The sequence below is a fragment of the Centropristis striata genome, chromosome 24, assembly GCF_030273125.1.
Source record: "Centropristis striata isolate RG_2023a ecotype Rhode Island chromosome 24, C.striata_1.0, whole genome shotgun sequence".
Taxonomy (NCBI): Eukaryota; Metazoa; Chordata; class Actinopteri; order Perciformes; family Serranidae; genus Centropristis; species Centropristis striata.
The window spans coordinates 19,793,813-19,819,471 of record NC_081540.1 but is presented as its reverse complement, the minus strand read 5'-3'; the positions used below and the strand labels follow the sequence as shown (position 1 = coordinate 19,819,471).

General features: G+C 36.7%; 3 protein-coding genes across 3 annotated transcripts; all 3 read right to left on the bottom strand.

Annotated features, from left to right (window-relative positions):
- Positions 1-2,377: 2,377 nt before the first annotated feature.
- LOC131963009 (OX-2 membrane glycoprotein-like) lies at positions 2,378-6,597 on the bottom strand. Its single transcript, XM_059328132.1, has 7 exons — positions 6,299-6,597; positions 5,445-5,783; positions 3,842-4,111; positions 3,724-3,762; positions 3,549-3,651; positions 3,405-3,466; positions 2,378-3,185 (listed from the first exon to the last, which is right to left on the bottom strand). Exons 1-7 carry the CDS (start codon positions 6,351-6,353, stop codon positions 3,169-3,171), a joined length of 885 nt encoding a protein of 294 aa, XP_059184115.1. The 5' UTR covers positions 6,354-6,597; the 3' UTR covers positions 2,378-3,168.
- Positions 6,598-9,009: 2,412 nt separating this feature from the next.
- LOC131962609 (OX-2 membrane glycoprotein-like) lies at positions 9,010-10,663 on the bottom strand. Its single transcript, XM_059327553.1, has 5 exons — positions 10,609-10,663; positions 9,781-10,155; positions 9,416-9,703; positions 9,161-9,263; positions 9,010-9,076 (listed from the first exon to the last, which is right to left on the bottom strand). Exons 1-5 carry the CDS (start codon positions 10,661-10,663, stop codon positions 9,010-9,012), a joined length of 888 nt encoding a protein of 295 aa, XP_059183536.1.
- A 336-nt stretch (positions 10,664-10,999) lies between these two features.
- On the bottom strand, positions 11,000-16,162 carry LOC131962785 (OX-2 membrane glycoprotein-like). Its single transcript, XM_059327863.1, has 6 exons — positions 16,073-16,162; positions 15,145-15,486; positions 12,797-13,081; positions 12,509-12,605; positions 12,086-12,148; positions 11,000-11,921 (listed from the first exon to the last, which is right to left on the bottom strand). The coding sequence occupies exons 1-6, from the start codon at positions 16,125-16,127 to the stop codon at positions 11,834-11,836; spliced, it is 930 nt and encodes a 309-aa protein (XP_059183846.1). The 5' UTR covers positions 16,128-16,162; the 3' UTR covers positions 11,000-11,833.
- Between the last annotated feature and the right edge of the window lie 9,497 nt (positions 16,163-25,659).

The following is a 25,659-nucleotide window of genomic DNA, read 5'->3' as shown; positions in this document are numbered from 1 at the left end:
AATATAGAAAAAGCTAAAAAAATCTAACCAAATGTATTTAAAGAAATTAAAAAAATGACAAAGAAGAAACAAAGATAGATATATTTGTTTACAAAATGCATCCTGCAACAATGAATGCATGTAAACCAATGCATCTACATTATTTTACAAATGTTTCAAAAATACTATACTATACAAAAGTATAAAGAAAAACTGTAAATCCTCACAGTTACACATAAAACTGTGTTAATCCAGTCAATTTGATGGTCTCCTTGTTGTAGAAGGTGTCACATTATCATTTTCTCTTTCTTGAGTCTTCACAGGAGTCTGATCCGATCGCTCGACTAAAGGTTCTATTTTTTTAATTTTTTTTTACCTACATTATGTGATTACTAAATAAATGAGGCTATAGCTAAATAATACTGTTCAGGTTATATGGATAAACATGCTGCCAGTAATTACACACTGATTCAATATCAAGAGTAAAGTGAAATGTATCAGAATTGTATTTACACATGAACTAAATATCACATAAACAGGAAGGTAGGAGGATAATACGTGTGTGTATGGAAAATGAGAGAATATAGAACAGAGTAAAGAGTTTGAAGAATGACAATATAAAGAAATTCTCACTGATTGATGTCACTGACTGTAGTTTCATGCATCTCCTTTATCTCAGAATGATTAATATAACACATGATGTGGCCATGCTCACTGTGATATAAGTCCAACCTTTGACAAAGAGAAAAAATATAATATTATACACTGACCACTAATTATTAACTGATTAAATGTTAACACTACATCTGAACATTATCTAACTGGGATCACTGTTATCAGACACAGATTTACCTGGAAAACAAGTACAAAAGACATGAGCTATAAAATAAATACTGATCTTTAAATGTGTGAGTTTGGAAATGTTTCTCACCATTAGCAGGAATGATGGTGGACACCTCTCTGTGAGGACCAGAGGACACGTGTGCTGTACAGTTAACCTGTGTGCTGTTAGGATGGACACACACAAAGTGTTATAATTAGTATTTTAATCAGCCTATTGATATGGAGACAAAATAAACACATATCGACTTAAAAAACATTAAAAATATGGTGATAACTCATGGGAACCATTATGAAACGGTTGGATTTAATCAGCTACAAAACTGCAATAAATCTCTCTCTATGTTTTATTTGAAAAAATATGCTATAAAATATATGAACATAAAAAGCAATTTAGATTAATTATTAAATTGTCAACAGTGCATACAGCTCAGGAAACATGACTGTATCATATTTCTCTCCCCTTTCTGAAAGAGTCCCAGAGGACAAAAGAGAAACAGGACTGCAGGCTGTGACATTTTTGAGACAAAGTATTAGCCGACATTGATCTCAATCTACCGCCAACATGAAGCAAACCCGCCAACACACACCGCCATTTATACCTGCACCTGCAGTGATGTAACTTCCAGGTGAGCCGGAACAAATTCAAAGCAGCCAACGGTGAAGCGTTAGTTAGCCACCACATTTTATTTTCTATAAAGGATGGACGCGTCTCCAGTTCCTGCTGCTGGACAAAAGTAAAAAAATATTTACGATCTACGTTTTTGTTAGTGATGTCAGTGATTCTGAAATATTTCATTCAGGAAAATAAGTACTGCAACAAAAAACATTACAGACAAGTGAAAGCATTTACATTTTAATTATCGGTCAATTAATTTAATAAATACGTATATGGAATTAATAGTTGGATTAATAATCCAGTGTTTGAAATATGAGTTTTGATATTGATGCAAAAAGTATTACTAACCTAAATGCAGCAGGTACTTTAACAGTTAGATAGATGTCCATTGAGTAATAATTAAATTAACACACACAATGAACATTGAAGTGCAAAATTACCATCACTAATATATTTTGTATATCATGACATCTAAAGGGATCACTCTTTTCACATCCCAGCTTAATATATCAAAGAAATTAATAAACAGTTCTCATTTCCTGTGCAAATAATTGATTAAAATTTCTGGTAGAGGACTCATGAAATCTTCCACAAAAGCACACTAGAGGACGCCATATCTCCACCAGCACTTCTTATTTTCATTAACACACAATACACACCTGTACTATTGCACTGTGCTGCATTCACTGTACCTCTGAAAAAGGGAATTTAACTGCTCAGTGTTTAACTTATCAGAGAAGCTCTAATGTGACTCTTTATAACCCACATGTTTGTCACTACACAGAAACTCTGGGAATACTAACTTTAAGTTGTTTAATATATTCTTTTTCTTTTTCCCCTAAATTTATACTTTGAAAAGTAACTACTGATAATCCTTAAGAGTCATGTTTGTGACTAAATTTGAAAAATACAGAAAAAGAAAATAAACAAGAATTTGTAGAAAATCAAACCAAAGTTTATTTCAAATAAAAAAATGACAAAGGCAAAACAACGATAGATGTATTTGTTTCCCAAATACATTCCTACAATGAATAAATGTAAAACAATAAATCTAAATGATACTACAGACGTTTCAAAAATACTATGTTGAGTATAAATCACACAAAGCTGCAAGAGGAAGTAACATGTAATACATAATTTCTATAGCACCATTCTGTAACACAATTGACTCATGAAAAATACTGAAAAGTTCAGATTATAATTAGGTTCATTGTTTACAGGTGTTGCAACATTTTGCTGGCATCAAAGTAAAAAACAAAAACACATTTATTTACAGAATTTCACAAAGTCATTAACCTTTTACACATTATATTTGTAGTCCAGAGTGTTTTCTTATTAAATACATGATATTTTCGAATAACCAGAAGATAAACGCTCTGATTATGAAAGAGTGCATGTGATGCTTTGCTTGTTGTTTGGGTCATCAAGTATAATTAAGAATACATTCAACATGGAATTGTATCGTGTTGTTTTAAAAACAAAAAACAAACAAACAGTGTAATATTTCAGTTCTGTCAGAATATCTGTCAGTCTTTGGAGTTATTCTGAGTCTCTATAACTCGACTCAAACCAACCTTCATGATAGCTGCCATTTCCTAACACTGTCACACATAAACTGTGTTAATCAGTGAGTTTATAGTCTCATATTGTTGAATGTGGCACATTTTGGTTTTCTCTTTCTTTGGTCTTCTCAGGAGATGATCGTTGTCTGATCTGGTCTCTCTGTGGGACTAGAGGATCTGGGGGCCTTAAAAACATTTATTTATGTTTTATTACTAAACTAATATTAAACATGCTGACAATGAGAACACACTGATTCAAAGTCAAGAGTAAAGTGAATCAGAATCATCAGAATTTAATTTACACATGCAGTAAATATCACTCTATCAATAAACAGTTTGTGTTTGGCAAAATGAGACAATATACAACAGAGTAAATCATTTAAATCATTTAAAGAAATTCTTACTGATTGTCGTCACTGATTGTAGTTTCATCATCTCATTCATCTCAGTTTCTCTGTGAGACAGACTGAAGGATTTCAGAAGTTAGAGCAGGACAAACATTAAAAACTGAAAGACTAAGACACATGGATATTGAGAGAAATAAATACCTTTTATGATTTTTTCGTTGATGGATGAACATAGTGACTGTCACAGCAAAACAACAGGCCACAAACATGGGTAGTAGGAGACACTTTATGATCCAAGTCAGACCTTTGAGGAACAAATGCACTTTACAGTTTTGAAGCAACAAAGGACTGAATATTTATTTAAACATTAACTTACGGCGATCACTGTTATCCGACCAAATTTCCTCATGAAAACCTGGAAAACAAAAACAAAAGACATGAGCTATAAAGTAAATACTGATCTTTAAATGTGTGAGTCTGTAAATGTTCCTCACCATCAGCAGGAATGATGGTGGCCACCTCTCTGTGAGGACCAGAGGACACGTGTGCTGTACAGTTAACCTGTGTGGTGTTGTGGTGGAGAGCAGACAGCAGAGCTGTGGTGGTGACAGTGACTGTCCCGTTGCTGTTGGTGACTCTGCTAGAGTTGTAGTGAGAGACAGTCAGTGTTACTGTGGGAGCAGGTCCACCTGTGGCCCAGCAGGACACAACTGTCTCTTCAGGAGAGTCTGAGGCTCTCACATGGAGGACGGGGCCATGCAGCTCTGAAGAGATTTAAATATCACATCATTAACTGGAAAATTTCCTCTGGGGAAATTCTGAAAGGGCCACGGGGGCTACTGCCGGTGTGTGTACACTATGATGAGATTCTTCAGAGATTTCAAACTATGCCCTTTAACCTCAAAATGTGTGTGTGTGTGTGTGTTTGTGTGTGTGTATGTGTGTGTGTGTGTGTGTAATTAAAATCACATAAAGTTACCTGTGTGTGTGTGTGTGTGTGTGTGTAATTAAAATCACATAAAGTTACCTTTGTGTGTGTGCACGTGTGTGTTTGAAGCATGTGTATGCATATGTGAGGAGTGTGCACGCTTACGCGCATGTGTGTGTGTATCTGTAACTGTAATCACATCAAAGATCAAAGCAATCAACAGAATTAACTGATACCACCTGTTAAAGTTCCGAAAGAGTGACAGCAGCCAGAGGTGGACTGGAATTTCTGGCCTCGAACAGAAAGCATTTTTGGCAAAACCATAACACCTATCATTGATCTGACTTCGCTTTGAGCGTCCTGAGTTCTTCCTGAACGTCTACATATGATTTTTTTAAGAAAAATTAAAAAATAGCTTTGTTAGAGTGATCTAAAAAAACTGTTCCATCTCCTTTTTCCGAAATCTCCCTGCGTTTTTAATATGGGAGCCAATGAGGCTGTTGGTGGTGTTGGTGGATCATCTGTGCGTCGTACGCCCAAACTATAACTCTGACAGCTTTACCAGAGGATTGTGAGTGAGAAGACAAATTTTCCTACATTTCTATGTATAAATTATTTCTGTAGAGTGGAATTTGCGGCCTGGAGCGCAGTTTTAAAATTTATTTTTTGACAGTTTTACCTCTCCCTCTACACTCTGAGCAATGACATCACACACTGTGACACGAACATTCCGTGCAATACACACCCATTATAATCTCAGAATTTCTCCAAAAATGATCATGATCATTGAACAGGGATTGATAAAAAACTATATGACCTATCGAAACGTGGATTAATACACCGATACACAAGACTTGTGTCTACTGTTTAAAGTTTAAATGGAGTCTCTAGGTGAAATTATGCCGGAGAAGTAGACGTTTAAAGATCTCCAATTATTGTTCTTTTTCCTCATTTACGTCGCGAAAAATTCATATTCTGTAGAGAAAAGTAATAGCACACCAATCCCGATCAAACCGCACGTTTTGATATATAATTTGTCCTGCAACGCTTCGCCCCGAGCACTGGTCCCTACAGCTATTGCTGTAGGGACCAGTGCTCGGTGCGATTGCCCCGAGGCCCTAATAAAGGAGAGAGGCTTGTAAAATGTAGTAACGATGTAAAGATCTTACCATAGAGTGTGAGGCAGGTTGTAGCAGTGAGAGCTCCTTCAGGGTAGGTGTTGAACAAACAGTGATAGCATCCTTCATCCTCCTCTGTTACATTCCTGATAACTATGGAGCAGCTCAGCAGTCCAACATATTTAAACTCCATTTTATCTATAAAGTCAGGATTTACTTTCTGACCAAAGTATTTGTTGTTAGAAGCAAGATTCTGCTCCTTGTCAGGTAAAAGTTTCTGCCATGTGACTTGCAGAACATCTTTCTCTTTCATCAGCTGACAGTTTAACTGAGCCTCTTCTCCCACTGCTGCCAGCACAGTCTGCTGAGTTTCTATCAGAGCTGCTAGACCTGCAGGAGGACATTAATTATCAGTTATTAAGAGCAACCGAGGCTACTGACCCACATTGTCACATGCAATTCAATAAGCAACCATGTTTGCAACTAATTTTCACGAGTGATCAATCTGCTGATTATTTCCTTGATTAATCATTTGGTGGAGAGAAAAAAATAATCAGAAAATTGTAAAAAAAAAAAAAAAAAAAAGTCCATCCCAACTTTTTAAAATCTGAGGAATATCTCTAATTTTAATCAGTTATAAAGAAATAGAAATGCACACATTTTCCACATTAAGAGGCTAAAGACAGAACATTTTATTTTAATTTAAAAAAAATGTTTTTCTAATGGATAAGTCAACTAATTGTTGCAGCTCTGACGTTATAAGCAGCTAGTAATGAAATGTGACATGCTCGTTAAATAAAGCACAAATAAGAGACCAGAACTGACACGTGTGAAACAATTCAGTTTAAAATATTTACAAGAAATAACTTTAACATTATCACAGACTTTAATTCAAAGTTACCTACCTGTTTGAAAGACCGAAGACAGCAAAAGGAGCGACAGGATCTGACCGTTACACATGTTGTTGTTACACTACGCGCTGAAATTCAAACTTTACAACTGTAAATGCAGGTGCTCATGTAGACCAGACCATTATCGGTCGAGGGGTGTCACTATAAAAGTACGACGTGAAAGATTATCCTCAGAGGACATATACGCCTATAACTTTTTCAAATATTAATTAACTGAGTGTCAAATTAACGTGTTACTTTATAAACAATGCTCTTTAAACGCTGTATTAACAGAGCGTGGGGTCGTTTGTCCCCTATTGCCCCGCACAGTGGTACGGTCCATTCCATGTCAACCTCAGAAATTACTTTCGCTTTCGTGCGATAGAGGACTGTTGGTGCAGATGATGTTTTATGCCTGATACTAGTTCATTATTTAGTTATTATTTAGTTTTATTTGTGCATCAAATTAATTAAACTGTAAACTTGTAAGGATCCCACTTAATTATGAAGTTAAAGGGAGCTGTAGCCTCCATGCATGCAACAAATGTCATTTTTTCCCCAATATCTAAAAGAAGTCAACTCTCAAACAAGAAATACTGGAGATTAAAAGACAAGAATTATTTGCACTACTCTCATACACTGTAGTATACCTTATTTACACAGTACTCTAGGATACTCTGTTTAGTTTAAGTTCTTTAAGACTTTAAAAAAATATCTATACTTCAAAAAGTAACCACAGATGATCCTTAAGAATCAGGTCTATGACAAAATTAACAAAAAACAGAAAAAGCAAACAAAAGCACTTTTAACAAAATGTTTATTTCAAATAAACAAAATTTAACAAAGACAAAACCAAGATACATGCATTTATTTATCAAATGCATTCCTACAACAATAAATACATGTGAAACAAATCTCAATTATATTACTAAATTAAAAATTAACACTATATTAAAGGAACAAATGTTCCAAAATGCTCCGTTGACTATAAATCACAAAAAGCTGCAGAGGAAATAACATTTTATATATAATTTCTATATTTGCAAAAACCCGTGAAGCTGAGAAACAAGGAAGGGAGAAGATAACTCAGCAGATTAGGACTGTCTGTTAAAACATATTACAGTAAAAATGTGTAAAAACTATTTGTAAGATAAACATTTAACAAACTAACTCAAAATGAGTTTGTTCTGCAAGCACCGTTAACGTAGCCTCGCTAGCATGCTACAATTCTACAATGTCATTTAGCAGACGCTTTTATCCAAAACCACAGACATTTTAGTTAATGTTAGGTCGCTCTGGCTCAGCATCAGCTGGAAAGGAGTGAAAGCTCATGGAGGAGAAATAAAAACTAACTGATGAAAAGCAAACAAGGACCAAAATAAACTCTCTAGAGGTAAACACTCTCATAATCCTGACGGTGCTTTTCTTTGTTGTAGTAGCCAGCTAAGCTCATGTTAGCTGACTGATCTCAGTGTTTTAAGACACAGAGGTGATTATAGAAATGATAAGAAGTGCAAAAATATTAAACAAAAGGTGAATCATACAGTATGTATAACGCTAACTGTGAAAAATGAAGTAATGTGATCACTGGAAGCTAAGATAACATTTCTGTTTGACAGGAAGTAAAGTGAAGTGCCGTTCATGAAACAGATGTACGACACACTACATTGTGCAAGAGGTTAATGAAATGCTTTCTTAACTATAATATATTTTTTAAAGCAACCAAAAGATAAACATGTTGACAACAAGATGAAGTGCAAAATGCCACAAAACAACAAAAAGAACAATAATAGTATAAAATATCAGTCAGTATCTTTGCTTGTTGCCAGTCATCCTCATATACAACTAAAAATAGATCTAACATGGAATTGTATGTTGTTAAAAAACAAAAATAATAAATAATGAACAGTCTTATATTTCAGTTCAATATCAGTCAGTCTTTAGAGTTATTGTGAGTCTCTATAGAGTTGACTCAAACCAACCTTAATGCTAACTGTCACCTCCTCACACAGTTACACATAAACTGTTAATCCAGAGGATTACAAAATCTCCTTATTGTTGAATGTGCCACATTTTGGTTTTCTCTGTCCTCAGGTTCCTGGGCCCTTTAAACAGGACAAATATTTATGTTTTATTACTAAATAAATAAGGTGAAAACTGAATGATACTGACCAATTTATATGGATAAACAGGCTGACAATGAGTACACACTGATTCAAAGTTAACCCCTTAACGCCTGAATTTATATAGCTGTATATAAAAAAATGTTTTATGTGTGTTTTTGCCTTTAAGTAGATGGTAAATAATGTTGAGATTATTAATTTCACTTTTGCACAAAAAATAAATAGAAATTTTGGTATGTTGCAAATTTGCGACAACAGGCATAATGGTCAATAATAGGATAACAATAACACAGTAATATAACAGTGAAAAAACAATGTTTTATTTATTCACCCTCGTTTATTTATATAAACCTGCAACAGCAGGTATTCAACCGGCATTGGGGGAATGCACACGCTATCTCGGCTGGTTGACTGAGTCAAACGGTTTGTCGCATATTTGCGACAGCAGGCGTTAAGGGGTTAAGACTAGAGTAAAGTGAAATGCATCAGAATTTCATTTACACGTCTAGTAAATATCACAATATCAACATACAGTTTGTGTATGGCAAAGTGAGACCATATTGTCATTCTTCAGATTCTTTACTGTTGTATATTAATAAATTCTTACTGATAGATGTCACTGATTGTAGTCTGAGGCTTCTCATTCATCTCAGGTCTGCTGTGAGACAGACTGAAGGATTTCAGAAGTTAAAACAGGACAAACATTAAAAACTCACAAAGACTAAGACACATGGATATTGAGTGAAATAACTACCTGTTGTGATTTCTTTGTTTATGCAGGAAACATTTGGCTGCAGCAGCAAAACAACAGGCCACAAATATGGAGAATAGGAGAAACGTTATGATCCGAGTCCGACCTTTGAAAAAAAAATGAAAAAAATAAGCAACAATGTACTGACACATCATTGACTGTGATCACTGTTATCTGACCCAACTTCCTCATAACCTGGAAAACAAATGCAAAAGACAAACTATAAAGTAAATACTGATCTTTGAAAATGTTTCTCACCAGCAACAGACGACTGTTTTCCTGCAGGAATGATGGTGGCCACCTCTCTGTGAGGACCAGAGGACACGTGTGCTGTACAGTTAACCTGTGTGGTGTTGTGGTGGAGAGCAGACAGCAGAGCTGTGGTGGTGACAGTGACTGTCCCGTTGCTGTTGGTGACTCTGCTAGAGTTGTAGTGAGGGACAGTCAGTGTTACTGTGGGAGCAGGTCCACCTGTGGCCCAGCAGGACACAACTGTCTCTTCAGGAGAGTCTGAGGCTCTCACATGGAGGACGGGGCCATGCAGCTCTGAAGAGATTTAAATATCACATAGTTAATAAAGTAGAGAGGCTTATTAAACTGTAATAATGATGTAAAGATCTTACCATAGAGTCTGAGGCAGGTTGTAGCAGTGAGAGCTCCTTCAGGGTAGGTGTTGAACAAACAGTGATAGCATCCTTCATCCTCCTCTGTTACATTCCTGATAACTATGGAGCAGCTCAGCAGTCCAACATATTTAAACTCCATTTTATCTCTTAAATCAGAATTTACTTTCTGACCAAAATATTTGTTGTTAGAAGCAAGATTCTGCTCCTCATCAGGTAAAAGTTTCTGCCATGTGACTTGCAGAACATCTCTATGTTGCATCAGTTTACAGTTTAACTGAGCCTCTTCTCCCACTGCTGCCAGCACAGTCTGCTGAGTTTCTATCAGAGCTGCTAGACCTGCAGGAGACACAACACAAACAGGAGAAGATACACCTGCAGCACCACACACATGAAGAAATTTAGAAAGATATTACTCAGTCACTAACTCTGAATATCAAATACAGGAACACCTAGAATATAACACACACACACACACACACACACAGACCTGCTTACTATCAGGGTTTTTGCTATAATTACTATTATAATTATCATTAGTAATGTTGATATAGAAACTAAATAAACAAATCTACATTTAAAAAAACACCATTTAATATATGGTAATAACGGAGTATATTTAAAAATTTTATTCATCATTATAAAAAGTAACAATATTTACACTTCGACCTGTTCTGGAGGGTAAAAAACACCTGCAGCAGATTAAATGGTTCATATTCAGTTGGATTTAATTTGCAACTTTGCTGTGCTTCAGTTCAATAAAATAAAGTAAAAGTTGAACACTGTATAAATATCATGAAACACATTACTGTATCATATTTCTCTCACCTTTCTGAAAGAGTCCCAGAGCACAAAAGAGAAACAGGACTGCACGCTGTGCCATGTTTGTGCCAGAGTGAACCACTGATAACAATCTCCCGCCAGAAGTTGAAGCTGGCACTTGACCAGACTCCACCTCTTCCTGCTGCTGTAAAGAGGCAGTCTGTGGTTTTAACTCGTGTTTTAGAGGGAAGATATTTCCAGGGCAACATTATAGATATATTATTCAGAAATTGTCCAGTCTGCAAAATGAGTGCTTTTATTTTGTAGGAGTTTGAATGCAGGATGTCTATAATGCAATTTAAACGTTGCAGGTACATAAAGCCAGATGTGCTAATTCAACAAAAAAAACAATCACTTTTTTGTTTCGCATCTCAATTTAGTAGATCAAAGAAATGAATAAAGTCCTAATTTCCTGTGCAAATAATTGATTAAACTCCTGGTGGAGGACTCATGTGATCTTCCACAAAAACACACTAGAGGGCGCCATAGCTCCTCCAGCATTTCTTATTTTCATCAAAACACAAAGCAAACCTGTTCTATTGCACTGTGCTGCATTCACTGTCACTCTGCTCAGTGTTTTACATCAGAGAAGCTCTAGTGTGGACTCTTTATAACCCACATGTTTGTCACTACACACAGAAACTCTGGTAAGACTCAATGAAAAGTTGCATCTTTGATCCTTCTGTCTGAATCTGAGTTTCTGTTCTTTGTTGACAGCCAGTTGTTGTGCTAGCTGGTCTGGCTCCATTTGCATGATAGTAAATAAGAGTCACTCACCACCACTCTGCACTGCTCTCACACTAATGATACATATGATCCTTAAGACATAGATTATCTCAGACAACATTCATTTTATTTATATAATATAATAGTATATACAATATATACAGTCCCATGTCATTTTAATATTGTCATGATTCAGTCTAGATACAAAATACAAAAAGCAGCCGTGAATTTAAACACATTTTAGTTGAGAAAGAAAATCTCTTTAAAAGTACAAAACAAAGAATGCAAATATATCTTAATTATATTACAGATGTTTTAAAAACTATACAATGTACATTAATCTTTTGAACATGATGACTGAGTAATATTGAAATATGAGTCTCTTTGAGCACTTTCCAACCTTCTCTGTGATGGTACTACAGTCTTATGGGTTATTTTGTAGTACTAATTAGTTCACTCTGATTAAAACTCATCATCAAACTCCTCCTTACAGAAGATGATGGTTTTAGATCACTGCATTCTGTTTTTCTCTCTTCACAGAAGACATCTGGAGCCAATCCTTCTCCATTGACTTCTTTAAAGGTGTTCTGACCCTTCAAATGAAATCCAGATATCAGTTTCAAAATCACAGCATGTGGACAAACATGCAGACTATGAGTACACAATGGTCCATGAAGTGTAAAGAGCATCACAATTGGCGTCATTAATAATAATAACATTCATTATGGAGGAACTGATGCAAGTAAAAATTACTTACTTATTAGTCTCTTTGGCTGGTCTTTGTGTTGTCTCAGTCTCCTCAGAGTCCCTGTCAGACGGACTGAAGGATTTAAGAAAAGTCAGTGCTGAGCCAACATTTATTTTTGTCTAAAAGATCCCAATGAATCATTACATATTAACTGTGGGACCACAGACTGTATAAAGAAAAGACGAAGCGAACAAACATCAGTGTTATTAGAACTACTGATAATGACAGAAACCATCTCTGGGAGAAATGTATTAGACCTCTACTTTGAGTTTATAGTTTGGCTCATGTCCCATCCACTAACATGGAGGGGCGGGACTTATGACCTATACTGCAGCCAGCCACCAGGGGGCGATGGAGAGGTTTGGTCATGTCTTCTATCTTTATATACAGTCCATGTGTGAGACAGGTGTTGAGTTAAAAGGTTCAAATTACCTGTTATGATGTTGACACCGCCGCTGCAGGTAAATGATGCATACAGCAACAGAAAGAACATTGAGAATCATGATACATGAAAGGATCAAAGCAGGTGCTGTAAGTAAAGAAGAAAATTAGTTATATTCATAAAATTACAGATTAGATAGAAAATATTGATCTGGGACAACATGAAGTCTAACTTAATAAAATCACTGTCAGAAACACAAAGACACACAAACATAAAACCACAGGAGCTATAATGTTAATACTGATCTTTATATGTGAGAGTTTGGAAATGTTTCTCACGAAAAGACATCCATTTGTCAGCAGGAATGATGGTGGACACCTCTATCAGAGGACCAGAGGACCATCGCACCACACATCCAACCTGTCTGCTCTCATGGTGGAGAGCAGACAGCAGAGCTGTGGTGGTGACAGTGACTGTCCCGTTGCTGTTGGTGACTCTGCTAGAGTTGTAGTGAGGGACAGTCAGTGTTACTGTGGGAGCAGGTCCACCTGTGGCCCAGCAGGACACAACTGTCTCTTCAGGAGAGTCTGAGGCTCTCACATGGAGGACGGGGCCATGCAGCTCTGCAGAGAAGAGATTAAAAAAAATATCACATGAATTGTTTCGTTACATAGACATCAGTGTCTGAGAGTAAACTTTTCATTAAATATGTCCGTGGCTACAAAGCTGTTCCCTGTAAATCAGATCATTCCTCCATCGTCCTCTTTCCCTCAAACCAATCAGAAACCAATCAGAGTCCCTGAATATTCACTGTTGACTCATGATCACTCTGCAACATTTAACAACATTCACATCATAAAGTTTGCAAATATCACCACAGCTGTTGACCTCAGCAGCACACGGTGGAGGCTGTTTGTCTGCAGGAGACTGAACACAGCTCGTCTCTGTTAGTCCGTGTATGAAAGAAATATAAGATATAAAACTAGAAAATTTCCTCTGGGGGAAATTTTGAAAGGGCCACGGGGGCTACTGCCGGTGTGTGTACACTATGATGAGATTCTTCAGAGATTTCAAACAATTAATACTAGTAATGTTATGATACTATATAATATACAAGGAGCACACCTACAACAAGCATTCCTCTTCAAGTATTTATTTATACAGCAACCTATGCCCTTTAACCTCAAAATGTGTGTGTGAAACATTTGTATCTGGAGGAGTGTGCGCGCTTACGCGCGCATGTGTGTGTGTGTGTGTGTGTGTGTGCATGCGTGTATCTTTAACTGTTATTACATTAAATGACCAGTGTGTGTATCTTTAACTGTTATTACATTAAATGACCAGTGTGTGTATCTTTAACTGTTATTATATTAAATGACCAGTGTGTGTGTGCGTGCGTGTATATTTAACTGTTATTACATTAAATTACCAGTGTGTGTGTGCGTGCATGTATCTTTAACTGTTATTACATTAAATGACCAGTGTGTGTGTGTGTGTGTGTGTGTGTGTGTGCGTGTATCTTTAACTGTTATTACATTAAATGACCAGTTTGTGTGTGTGTGTGTGTGTATCTGTAACTGTAATAACATCAAAGCATCAAAGCGTGGGGTCGACCAATCAGAGCAGAGCAATCAACGGAATTAACAGCTGTGGAATCTTCTGGCACAGTGAAAGCAGCCAGAGGTGGGCAGAGTGAAATTTCTGGCCTTGAACAGAAAGCATTTTTGGCAAAACCATAATACCTATCATTGATCCGACTTCACTTTGAGCGTCCTGAGTTCTTCCTGAACCTCTACATATGTTTTTTTTTTAAGAAAAATGAAAAAATAGCTTTGTTAGAGCGATCTAAAAAAACAGTTAAATCTCACTTTTTCTGAAATCTTCCTGCGTTTTTAATATGGGAGCCAATGAGGCTGTTGGTGGTTTTGGTGGCGCATCTTTGCGTCGTACGCCCAAACTATAACTCTGACAGCTTTATCAGAGGATTGTGAGTGAGAAGACAAATTTTCCTACATTTCTATGTATAAATTATTTCTGTAGAGTGGAATTTGCGGCCTGGAGCGCAGTTTTCAAATTTATTTTTTGACAGTTTTACCTCTCCCTCCACACTCTGAGCGATGACATCACACACTCTGACACGAACATTCCGTGCAATACACACCCATTATAATCTCAGAATTTCTCCAAAAATGATCATGGTCATTGAACAGGGATTGATAAAAAACTATATGAACTATCGAAATGCAAATTAATACACCGATACACAAGACTTGTGTCTACTGTTTAAAGTTTAAATGGATACTCTAGGTAGAATTATGCCGGAGAAGTAGACGTCTGAAAATCTTCAATCAATGTTCTTTTTTGCTCAGTTTCTTTCGGCCATCCCATTCATTTCAATGCAAAATTTTGGGCAGTTTTTCGCAACTTACAACTTACTGGTCCCTACAGCTATTGCTGTATGGGACCAGTGCTCGGTGCGATTGCCCCGAGGCCCTAAATACATAAACATCTTGAATCAGTGCACTGATGTTAGTTTGTATAAAACTCATTAGTCACATGTTACTGTATAATGTGAATGATGAATCAGGTTTAAATTGTGATTAAGCAGTAGTAGGGTTTCTACTGTCATTACAGAAGAGAGAAATAATACAGAGGTGTCTGTAATAATAAAGTATAAAGATCTTACCTTGGACTCTGAGGCAGGTTGTACCATTGAAAGCATCTTTAGACTCAGTGTTGAACACACAGTGATAGCATCCTTCATCCTGCTCCGTCATGTTCTTGATGACTAAGGAGCAGTTCAGCAGTCCAGCTTCACAGATAACTTCAATTTTATCTCTGAAGTCAGGATTTACTCGTGGACCAAAGTATTTGTCGTACATAGCAAGATGCTGCTCCTCATCAGGTAAAATTTTCCACCATATGACTTGCAGAAAATCTTCATCATTCATCAGCTGACAGTTTAACTGAGCCTCTTCTCCCACTGCTGCCAGCACAGTCTGCTGAGTTTCTATCAGAGCTGCTAGACCTGCAGGAGGACATTAAAGGAAAGTTGCGTCTGTTACAGATGACTGTAACTCACTGTCAGCAGTGAGTTTTTTTGTTCAACTCCTACAGTGGCTGCTAGATTAACCCATTGACGCCTGAAACGCCTGTAAAACCTCTGGGCGACTTTAAAATTAGCCCCTAAAACCTGAAGTTTTTCTGGAAATTCAACAGAAGTGTCAACGATTCAACTAAATAATAGATTTTTCAGCCTCTGTAGCAGATAGAAATAAAATTCAAAAAGTATTTTGAGAGCTTATACAAATACTACAAAACGACGTATCTGCTTTCCAGGCTTCAATGGGTTAAAATGTCTGGTCTCTCAACAGAGAGCTGCTAAATGAAGCAAACTGAGTAGCCACACTTTACCAGCACTTGGCTGGTGGTTATTTACAACCATGATTGTGAATTATTATTTATTCTGCAAAAGTCAGTGATTATCTGACAAGTTAGTTAAATAAAGCACATAACTGAACTGTTGTCATATGTGAAACTAAGCAGTTTAATCTGTCCACAAACATCTTTAAAACCAACTTAAACATTACAGAACACTAATGAATCTTTCCTACCTTTTTGAAAGACACCAGAGAGAAAGAAGAGACAGAGAACAGCACAGTGGGACATTTTGTTGCAGTATTGACTTTAAACTGACTGTAAGTGGAAGTGTGCCGTCCAATAACTTCCTCAGCAAATCGACACACATTACTTCTGCATTACGTGACAGAAACCGAAAGACCACATGACAGAACTAAATACCACATAAACAGAGTTTGAAGAAGCTAAACAACAGGCCACGACCATGAACTATAAAGATCATCATAATAAATCCAACCTTTGAGAAAGAGAAAAAATGTATTATACAGTGAACACTAATTATTAACTGATTAAATGGAATCACTGTTATCAGACAACAGCTGGTAAATGAAGCAAACTGAGTAGTCACATTTTACCAGCACTTGGCTGGTGGTAACTTCACACCATGATTGTGATTTCTAATTTATTCTGCAAAAGTCAGTGATTATCCAAAAAGCTAGTTAAACAAAACACTTTAACTGTGAAACTATGCAGTTTGACCTATTCACAACAAATAACTTTGAAAAAAAAACCCAAATATGTATGTTACAGAATTTAATGAATCTTTCCTACCTTTGTGAAAGTCCCCATCGACAAAAAAGAGACAGAGCCGTTACAAGCTTTTTATAAAATGTTCAAAAATGTTCATATAAACGACAATTATCACTGAAACTCAATCAAACTTACATTAAGTTATTCTGCTTCTGATACTTTAGTATGATGACATTATTCAATCCCAATTTTTTTTTTAAATTGACATTTAGTGTTTTCTTATTAAATACATGATATTTTTGCAATAACCAGAAAATAAATGCTGATTACAAGTGAGTGCATGTTATTTACTGTGCAAAGACGCAACAGAATACACATGTAATAATAATTAAAAAGTGGTATAATAGTATAAAATTGTCTAACTTATTGATATATTTGCTTGTTTGGGTCATCCATCATGTACAATTAAAGACATATCCAACATGGAATTGTAATGTTGTAATCAGTCTATGGTTCTCATGATGGAGAAGTTAGCACTTGACTTGACCATGCATGTTCACTTCTTCCTCTTTCACAGTGGCAGCCTGTGGTGTCTCAAGGAGAACTAGAAAATTTCCTCTGTCAGCGTGTGCGTGTGATCTCTGTAAAGTGCACATTTTTTGACGTATTGTAATAAAACTTTTGTTAAACTGAGAACTTGGACGTCTCCAGCTCTTCATTTCCCCATCAACGAATGCGCAGAAAAATGGTGAGGTTTTTTCTGTTGGTGACAGATTATCAATTTTCAAGGTTTCCTCATGCAATTTTTCTAAGAAATGGTGACCCCGACGTGATGGGGAGTGGAAGCTGGAGGACGTGAGTAATAAATTATTTTTTTAATATATGCTTGATCTGAAATTTAACCTGTATTTCTCTTTAGAAAAATGATAACAGCCTGAATTCTTGCTGATACAACTGACATCCAGACTTTGTTGACAACAGCCGGGTACCCTAATCAAGGAAGGTGAGCACAAACCTTTTTAATAAAATCTGTGCAAATTGGCCTAATTCTAAAATTGAGTTGTTGTCAATAGAAAACAGATGTCATAGTTAGAAATACAATATGTCAAGAAAATTAATTGACTTCTTAAAAAAATTAAAAATTATTATTATTTTTTTTTAATTAAAAAAAATTAAAATAAGATAAAATAAAAATAAAGGGAAAGAGGGGACAGAAGGGTTGTCCAGCTGGAAAACAGGGGATACGGTCCCGCTGTAGGCCTATGTTGGAAAAGGAAGACTGGACAAGTCTTGCCGAAAAACAGGGATCCGCTGAGAGTCTCTGTATAAATTGCAGAAAAGGTGGATTACATGATTTTAATCCAGCCTGAAGACAGAGAATACGGTTCTCTGTGTTGATTTTAAAGGGGGATTTTCTTTTTAGAAAATCCAGCCAAAAACAGGAGGCAAAGTGTCTCGCTGTATTTTTCTAATCAAGACTGTTCTAGTCACAATACTGTTCTAATCAAGAAGTTTTCATAACATGTGTGTTTATATAATAATCAATCAGAGTAATCCATGAAGGGGTGAAATGTATGGGCTGGGTCTGTTCTCATAGAGTGAATTTAAAGAACACACGTCTGGTGTGTCTACTCTGAGAATTGTCTGTGGGGAATTGTGGGAGGTTTGTTTTATACTATTGATGACTCTGTCAAGATTGTATTTAAAACTGTGTGCGAACTGAGTTAAACTCCCAGAGATTGAGCGCGAAATTCCATATGAGTTTGGTAGAAGCTTCTCAGTCTGGTTCATAACACGGGGCAATGGGCCAATACAATCTGTGACTCAGCATGTGTGGCAAAGTAATTTATCTGAACATATATATCATAGAAAAAAGGTTTTGCATTTTATTCAGCGGAGTAAAAATTTGGAATGGGATGTGTGAAGAATTAAAACAATGTTCAAACATTAAACACTTCAAAGTCAAATATAAAGAGCCTGTCTTCACACAATATAGGGATGAAAATAGGTGTGTGAGATGGAAAGTAGGTGGTGCTGCGTGGGTGTGGGTGTGTGTGTGTGTGTGTGTGTGTGCGTGTGTGCTTGTGTGTGTGTGCGTGTGCTTGTGTGTGTGTGGGGGATGGTAACAAGTTATGTACAGTACAGGCCAAAAGTTTGGACACACCTTCTCATTCAATGCGTTTCCTTTATTTTCATGACTATTGACATTGTAGATTCATCAAAACTATGAATGAACACATGTGGAATTATGTACTTAACAAAAAAGTGTCTTATATTCTAGTAAGCAAAGGGTGGTTACTTTGAGGAATCTAAAATACAAGACATGTTTTCAGTTATTTCACACTTTTTTTGTTAAGTACATAATTCCATATGTGTTCATTCATAGTTTTGATGAATCTACAATGTAAATAGTCATGAAAATAAAGAAAATGCATTGAATGAGAAGGTGTGTCCAAACTTTTGGCCTGTACTGTATGTTAATAATGGTAATAAGTTTAAATACTACATTACTATGTGTTATACATACAAAAATATAAACATTATATAGGTGGAAGTATCCACACACTGGTCAAGGCCAGTCACTACCCTGCTTGTACTCAAAATTTGGATATTTTTCTTTTAAAAGTATACTAAGTCTTATAAAAAGCACAAGTCAGACATTGCGTAGTTATAAAGTAAGGGCAGTAGAGCCGAGCAGATAAGTGTTAAAGTTAAGATACGCTGCAGTAAACTATAGTGTTTTTAGTCCTGATTTAAAGGAGCTGACCTCACATCTACAGGTAGATTGTTCCAGGTGAGGAGCAGAATAACTAAAAGCTGCCTCACCTGCTTAGTTCTTGTTCTTGGGACATGCAACAAGCCAGTTCCAGATGACCTAAGGGGTCTGGATGCTGCATAGAGAGGGAGCAGATCAAGCAGGTCATGTTTTTGAGCAAGGCTCCTAACCCCCCCACGCAGCTCCCCGGGTGCTCCGGATGCTGCATGCTGTGTTCACTTGTGTGTCAAAAGGATGGTTAAATGCAGAGTGTGAATTTCCCCATTGTGGGATTAATAAAGTAATTCATAATGAAACTCTTATCATTGTTATTCTTATTAAAAGCTAAATTCTCAGGAAAGAACATTAATCTTTATGTGTCATATTATCAGCAAGTATACCCAAAATAAAAAGAGCTGGATCTACGTTAAAGTTGATCCCCAAAACCTAAAAGTATTTCATTTAAATGAGGAAACCTTTCCTCTCTCTCTCTCAGAGCAGCTGAAGCCTTTGGACCACAGCTTGTTATCTCTTATCTTGTTTTGATCTTATGTGGAAACAAAGGGATCATATTTGTTTATGTAATTATACCTGATGTTTCCCGAATATGCAAAGGATTGCTGCGTGTGAGTGTGACCTGATGTTGGTATAACACTGAGCTGCTGTTCATTGTCCGTTAATTCCAGCAGCAGCAGCCCTTATTTTATTTTATTTTATTTGCACAGTTAGAATGACATAAAATGACAAAGATAACATATAATGTAAAGTGCAGGAGAGGCAGAAAACCCAGATGAGCTGATTTATTTAAAGCCTCCACCTAAAATTTAATTAGAAAGTAATAAACTGATAATAGAAAAAACAAATGTATAACTTCAACAAGTTATAATGACAATAACAAAAACAATTAAAAACAAAGATGAGCATGTTAAAAAAGTATATTTGTGTGTGAACTAGAATGTTAAAACAGCAGTTAAATGAGCTTTCAGACATCTTTTGAAGCATTTTACAGAGATGGAGTCCTTTGCCAGATGGGAAAAGGTTTTTATCCATCATTTATTCCCTAAATTGAATAATAAATTGACCTCTGCATGTCAGAAATCTTGGAGGATGAAGATCTAAAGATTGACGTGTTGAATAAGAGTGAATCTGAGAATTAATTTTAAAATAAGTCTTAAAGTGCTTTGGAAAGTTTTCATGATCTGAATATACCTTAAAAATAAAAACACATATTTGAGAAATATTGATGTGATGAACAGAAAGTATGTGGAGTTTCTGAAAGAGGAACAGATGATCATGTGACTCAGATCTGGTTCATCCTAACAAAACGTTTCTGAACAACCAAAACTCTATGGAGTGTAGTAGGAAAGATGCCCAAACTATATTACAATATGAAAGATATGGATACATTAAACTATAATAAAGTGTATGAAGACAGTTTGTAGTTACCAGATTACTAATCCTCTTAATTATACCAATAGATTTGCTTATTTTTTTGCTGACCCAGTGTATTTGTGCTTTCCAACTCAAGCTCTCATCAACAAAGATTCCCAACTGCAAATCAAAGATTTCAACTGCATGTTGACGTCCAAGTGGGGTCATGATTAGACGTCCAAATAGCAGACCTAGTTTGCACGTCGTGAAGTGGTCCAGAATTGGTCTTGGACCGACGGACGCAATATAGACATGATCTGCACGTCTATCAGACGTCTAATGTTTGGTGGGATGGATCCCTGTGGGACCCCACAAAGTAATGTAGCTTTGTTGGAGTAGCATCCATTAATACAAACACACTGTCTTCTGTTTGAGACATAGTTCTTTAACCATTCAAATGTAACATCATGAAAACCATATCTAAGCAGTTTTTTCAATAAAATATGATGGTTGACTGTATCAAAAGCTTTTGACAAGTCAATGAATGTACTACAGATAAATTCATTATTTTCTAATGCAGAGGTAACTTTGTCAATCAAATGAAGCAAAGCCATATAAGTGGAAAACCGGAAACCATACTGATGTTTGTAAATAATTGAATTAGAATCTATATAAGAAAGGATCCTTCTGTATATGATTTTTTCTAATATTTTTGAAAAACATGGCAAAATAGAAATGGGTCTATAATTATTAAAACAACATGGATTGTCCGCTTTAAACAGAGGAATAACTTTGGCAACTTTTAAATCCTCTGGTACAACGCCTGTTGACATAGACAGAGAAAAAATGTAAGCCAGCGGCTGCAAAACTGACGGCTTGACCTGTTTAACAAGCGATGCAGAAATATCATCATGGCCAGCTGATGATGTTTTTAGTTATCAATAATGTCACTTATTTCTTGAACATCAGGAGGCTTAAAGGAAGAAATAGAAGGATAGTTTCCTGTAATGAAATCCAGTGGATTACCACTGCTAGCAGGAACTTTACTAGCTAATTCATATCCAATGTTAACAAAAAAATCATTGAATTTTTGAGCTATATCAAATGAATTATTAAAAGAATTGTCACCATCTAAAAAGATTGAAGGTAACTCTGGGTGGGTCTTTTTTTCTCTATGCAGCAACTGATTTATAACTTTCCATGTGGTTTTAGTATCATTTGAACACCTCTTCAATTTTTCACAAAAATATTTCTTTTTTGCAGATCTAATGGAGTGAGTATATTTATTTCTGTAAGATGTATAAACACCGTGAGTAAGGGGTGTAGGATTTGAGACATATGTTCTGTACAGTTTATTCTTTTTCTTCAGCAGTTTCAGCAAATCAGCTGTAAACCGGCTTACTAAAGTCCTGACTGTGATTCCTAGTAGAGCTGCCTACTGGAAAACATTCATTGAAACTAAAGCTAATAACTTTCATAAAATGTTGATATGCAAAATGAGCATTTTTTTCTTTATATACATCATTCCATGAAATACTGGCAAGCATATCTTTAAATTTAGAAATATTTGACTTGCTCATATTTCTTTTGTACAACTTTTTCTTATTTTGTTTAGTTTTATTAGACTTGATTAAAGAGTATTGGAATATAGGGAAATGATCTGACAAATCTAAATACAAAACCCCAGATTTCATTCCTTCACTTAAGTTGTTTGTTAGGATGTTGTCAATCAGAGTTGCTGAATTTTCCTTTATTCTTGTAGATTTATGAATAAGAGGGAAAAAGTGACTAGAATAAAGAATATTGAGAAAATCTGTGGTTAATGTATCTAAATTATTTTTAAGGAGGTTTATATTGAAATCTCCTAAAATATAACAAAGTTTTTCCTCCTTGTTTATCAAATCAAGAGAACAGGACAAAATGTCATTAAAATCTTTGACAATAGAGTCAGGTGGGCCATAAATAACACCAACTAAAACATTTTCCCACCAAAGACACCAGAGAGCTCTACAGAAACAGATTCTCCCTCAGCCCTCGGTGACTTCAGGGAAAGATCATCCCTCACTTCAAATTCATAGTCAGCAAGAAGAACCAGAGACAGCCCACCTCCTCATCTATTCTCTCTGACGTAGTTGTTACGTCCACTGACTAAACCCAGCCAGCAGACAATAACACAACAATCAGAAAATGAGACAAAGTCAAAGGTGATATGAACAATGATGATTTATTTGACCAAAAACCCAAACAAAGACACACTAAGGTGGGGGAGGATGGGACCAGTGATTGTGCCAAAAGAAAGTTGAAACAAATATAACAAAAGAAGGCCCATCTAAACTAGCTGTGTAGTAAAACAAACAAACTAAAGGCCGAACTAACTTATCTACTAAAAGGCTTTCAGAACAATACAGGGGTGGCCCAACCAATAAACTAATGGAGTAACAGAGAATAATCTACGTGATGCAAAATGTACAGGGTACCCCAACTTACCTAGTCCCAACCTCACCACAACAACACAGCACTAACAAGTCGAACTTTAAACATCCAAGCACACAAAACACCAGTCTCACAGACAGAGACACCACAAGAACAAGATGGCCTCCGTGATCCTCAGAACGCTCCTATTTCAGCAACACACCTCCTCTGATTGGCTCCACAGGTGGAAATCAGCTCTCCAGGTGGATCCAATCAGCTGGTTAGCACCTGGAATGACACAGAAAGGAGGAGGAGAGGCAGAAACACACACAAACAGTCCTCCGGCACATAACAGTAGTGAACTGAATTGTAATTTGGTAATTTAAATATTTCTCTAGAATCTTCTGTAAGCCATGTTTCAGATGAAGCAATAACAGAGAAATGATGTTTGAGTAAGGATAAATAATGAATACATTTGTCATAGTTGCAAGGAAGACTTCTGATATTCAAGTGAAGAGTGGAAAATATATTAGAAGGCACAGAAAGAAATAAGTCATTAAACTGAGTTTCATCATAAAACCTGCAAAGGTTAGTGACCTCTAATGACAAAAAAAATGTATATCAGGGTCAACATCAAACTGGTAAGAGTCAATTGCAGAGGAATCAAAAGGCTTCAAAATCTGGTGATGAGGATGAGATGTGTTGCAGTGGTCCATACAGTGTAAATGTGATGTAGTGTGGATATGTCATTAAAACCAGAGTCGTGTATAATGAGACATGGTGGGCACCACTAGGGGTTGGCCCTCCTTTGTTGTGGAGGGTTGTGAGCAGGTGGATGGACAATAAGTTTGTCATATCTCAAATATGCAATGTCAGCTCTCTCTCCAGCTCCTTCATTGCAGGAGGAGATCTTTCCTTCTCTGTCGGACGCTTTCAGGAAAATCCTCCTTGATGAAGAAGCCGGAGCCCTTCAGGTTTGATCTTTAGTTTGTCCTTCAGCCGCAGGAATCTGACCACAATGGCTCTGGGCTTTCTGATGCTGTTCCCGGCTTCCCAGTCCTGTGAGCCCAGTCCAGCTCCATGTTCAAGTGATCCAGTTGTCATTTTTCACCAAATAGTTTTCTCACTTTTTCTTCAGATTCAGACACCTTTTCTTTCACAGACTCTTTGATGCCGTCCACAACAATATTATGCCGTCTTGTCTTCAGTCTTGTCTGACACTGAAATCAAACTTTTACAAATTGTGTCCAAGTCGGTTCTGGTTTCATTACAGTTCTTGGACAAAGTGCCACAAGAGATTTTAACATCATCAAATTCCTTTTGGGTCATTTCCAGACTCACCTTGAAATCAAAAACTTGCTTTGACAGATCATCTATCCTCTTATTAGAGGAGTCAACTATGGTCTGTACACAAGATTTGAAGCTTTTTTCTTGTTGTTCAAGCAAAGTTCTGTAAAAGTCCTTTTGCTGATCCAGTAATTCACACATTTGAGCCATGGAAACATCTTCCTCCGTGTTGTGATTGGAAGCTTTAGGTGGCATTGTTTGGCGATGGAGGCCTACTAGGCCTGAAGATTGTGCAGTAGAGTCCCAGTCCCAGAAACACTTCACCAAAAAACTAAAAATAGCTACCAGTTTTACTGTAGATAATTGATTAGACTCTTATTACTTCAAAACAGTAGCAGATATTTGAGTTCTTAGGGAGGATTCCTGAGATTTTTGTTGGATTTTGTTGGATAAAACCAGCAGGTGTGTGTGTCCTCTCTCTCCAGCACTAATTCGTGATTTCCAGTTCTGCCGTTGGCGTCCCCTGTTGGATTTCTGAAAGAATGCAGGCTTAAGGCACTTCCAGGTTTTTCCTTCATTGCTCAGGTTATTGGCTACAGTCCAGAAGAAGGGCTTCTTGTGGTCTTTTTCTGAAACTCCAACTGGAGTCAACCAAGGAGATCCTGAGAACCAAGCTGACTGAGGCCCTGAGCAGGAACAGGAAACTCAGGTGCATCGGGACTGGACTGGGAACTAAAGACTAACTTTATAATGGAGCACTTTATAAATGACCTTCACAAAACACATGTAGACGTTCAGAAGAAGAACACAAGATGCTCAAAGTGAAGTTGGTTCAATTAAAGGAACTACTTTCTCTCTCAGTGGCATCAAAAGTCACAGGAGCAGCTGTGGTTGATTTCTCTGCTCTGATTGGTGGACGCCACCTGGCCACACACACACACACACACACACACACACACACACACACACACACACACACACACACACACACACACACGCACACACACACACAGGACAGCCATGTGGAAACTTGATCTGTCACATAATATACTAGATAATATACTGGTCCCTACAGATATTGCTGTATGGGACCAGTGCTGGGTGCGATTGCCCCGAGGCCCTAATTAGATACAGCAGGATAAGAAATGACATAAAATAATAAAAAGCACAAGTCAGACATTGCGTAGTTAAACAGTAAGGGCGGTAGAGTCGAGCAGATAAGTGTTAAAGTTAAGATACGCTGCAGTAAACTAGAGTGTTTTTAGT

Bases quoted from the DNA above. Each gene is read 5' to 3' on its own strand.
- LOC131962609 (XM_059327553.1), bottom strand. From the start codon at position 10,663: ATGGCACAGCGTGCAGTCCTGTTTCTCTTTTGTGCTCTGGGACTCTTT. The intron at 9,264-9,415 runs GTGAGAAACATT...TTTTTTTCAAAG, and splicing joins AAAACAGTCGTCTGTTGCTG to GTCGGACTCGGATCATAACG. The intron at 9,077-9,160 runs GTAGTTATTTCA...GAAATCCTTCAG, and splicing joins AAACAAAGAAATCACAACAG to TCTGTCTCACAGCAGACCTG.
- LOC131963009 (XM_059328132.1), bottom strand. From the start codon at position 6,353: ATGTGTAACGGTCAGATCCTGTCGCTCCTTTTGCTGTCTTCGGTCTTT. The intron at 3,652-3,723 runs GTAAGTTAATGT...TGTTCCTCAAAG, and splicing joins GTCGGATAACAGTGATCGCC to GTCTGACTTGGATCATAAAG. The intron at 3,467-3,548 runs GTATTTATTTCT...GAAATCCTTCAG, and splicing joins CAACGAAAAAATCATAAAAG to TCTGTCTCACAGAGAAACTG.
- LOC131962785 (XM_059327863.1), bottom strand. From the start codon at position 16,127: ATGTCCCACTGTGCTGTTCTCTGTCTCTTCTTTCTCTCTGGTGTCTTT. The intron at 15,487-16,072 runs GTAGGAAAGATT...GTCCTCCTGCAG, and splicing joins CTCTGGTGTCTTTCAAAAAG to GTCTAGCAGCTCTGATAGAA. The intron at 12,606-12,796 runs GTGAGAAACATT...CTTTACTTACAG, and splicing joins TGACAAATGGATGTCTTTTC to CACCTGCTTTGATCCTTTCA.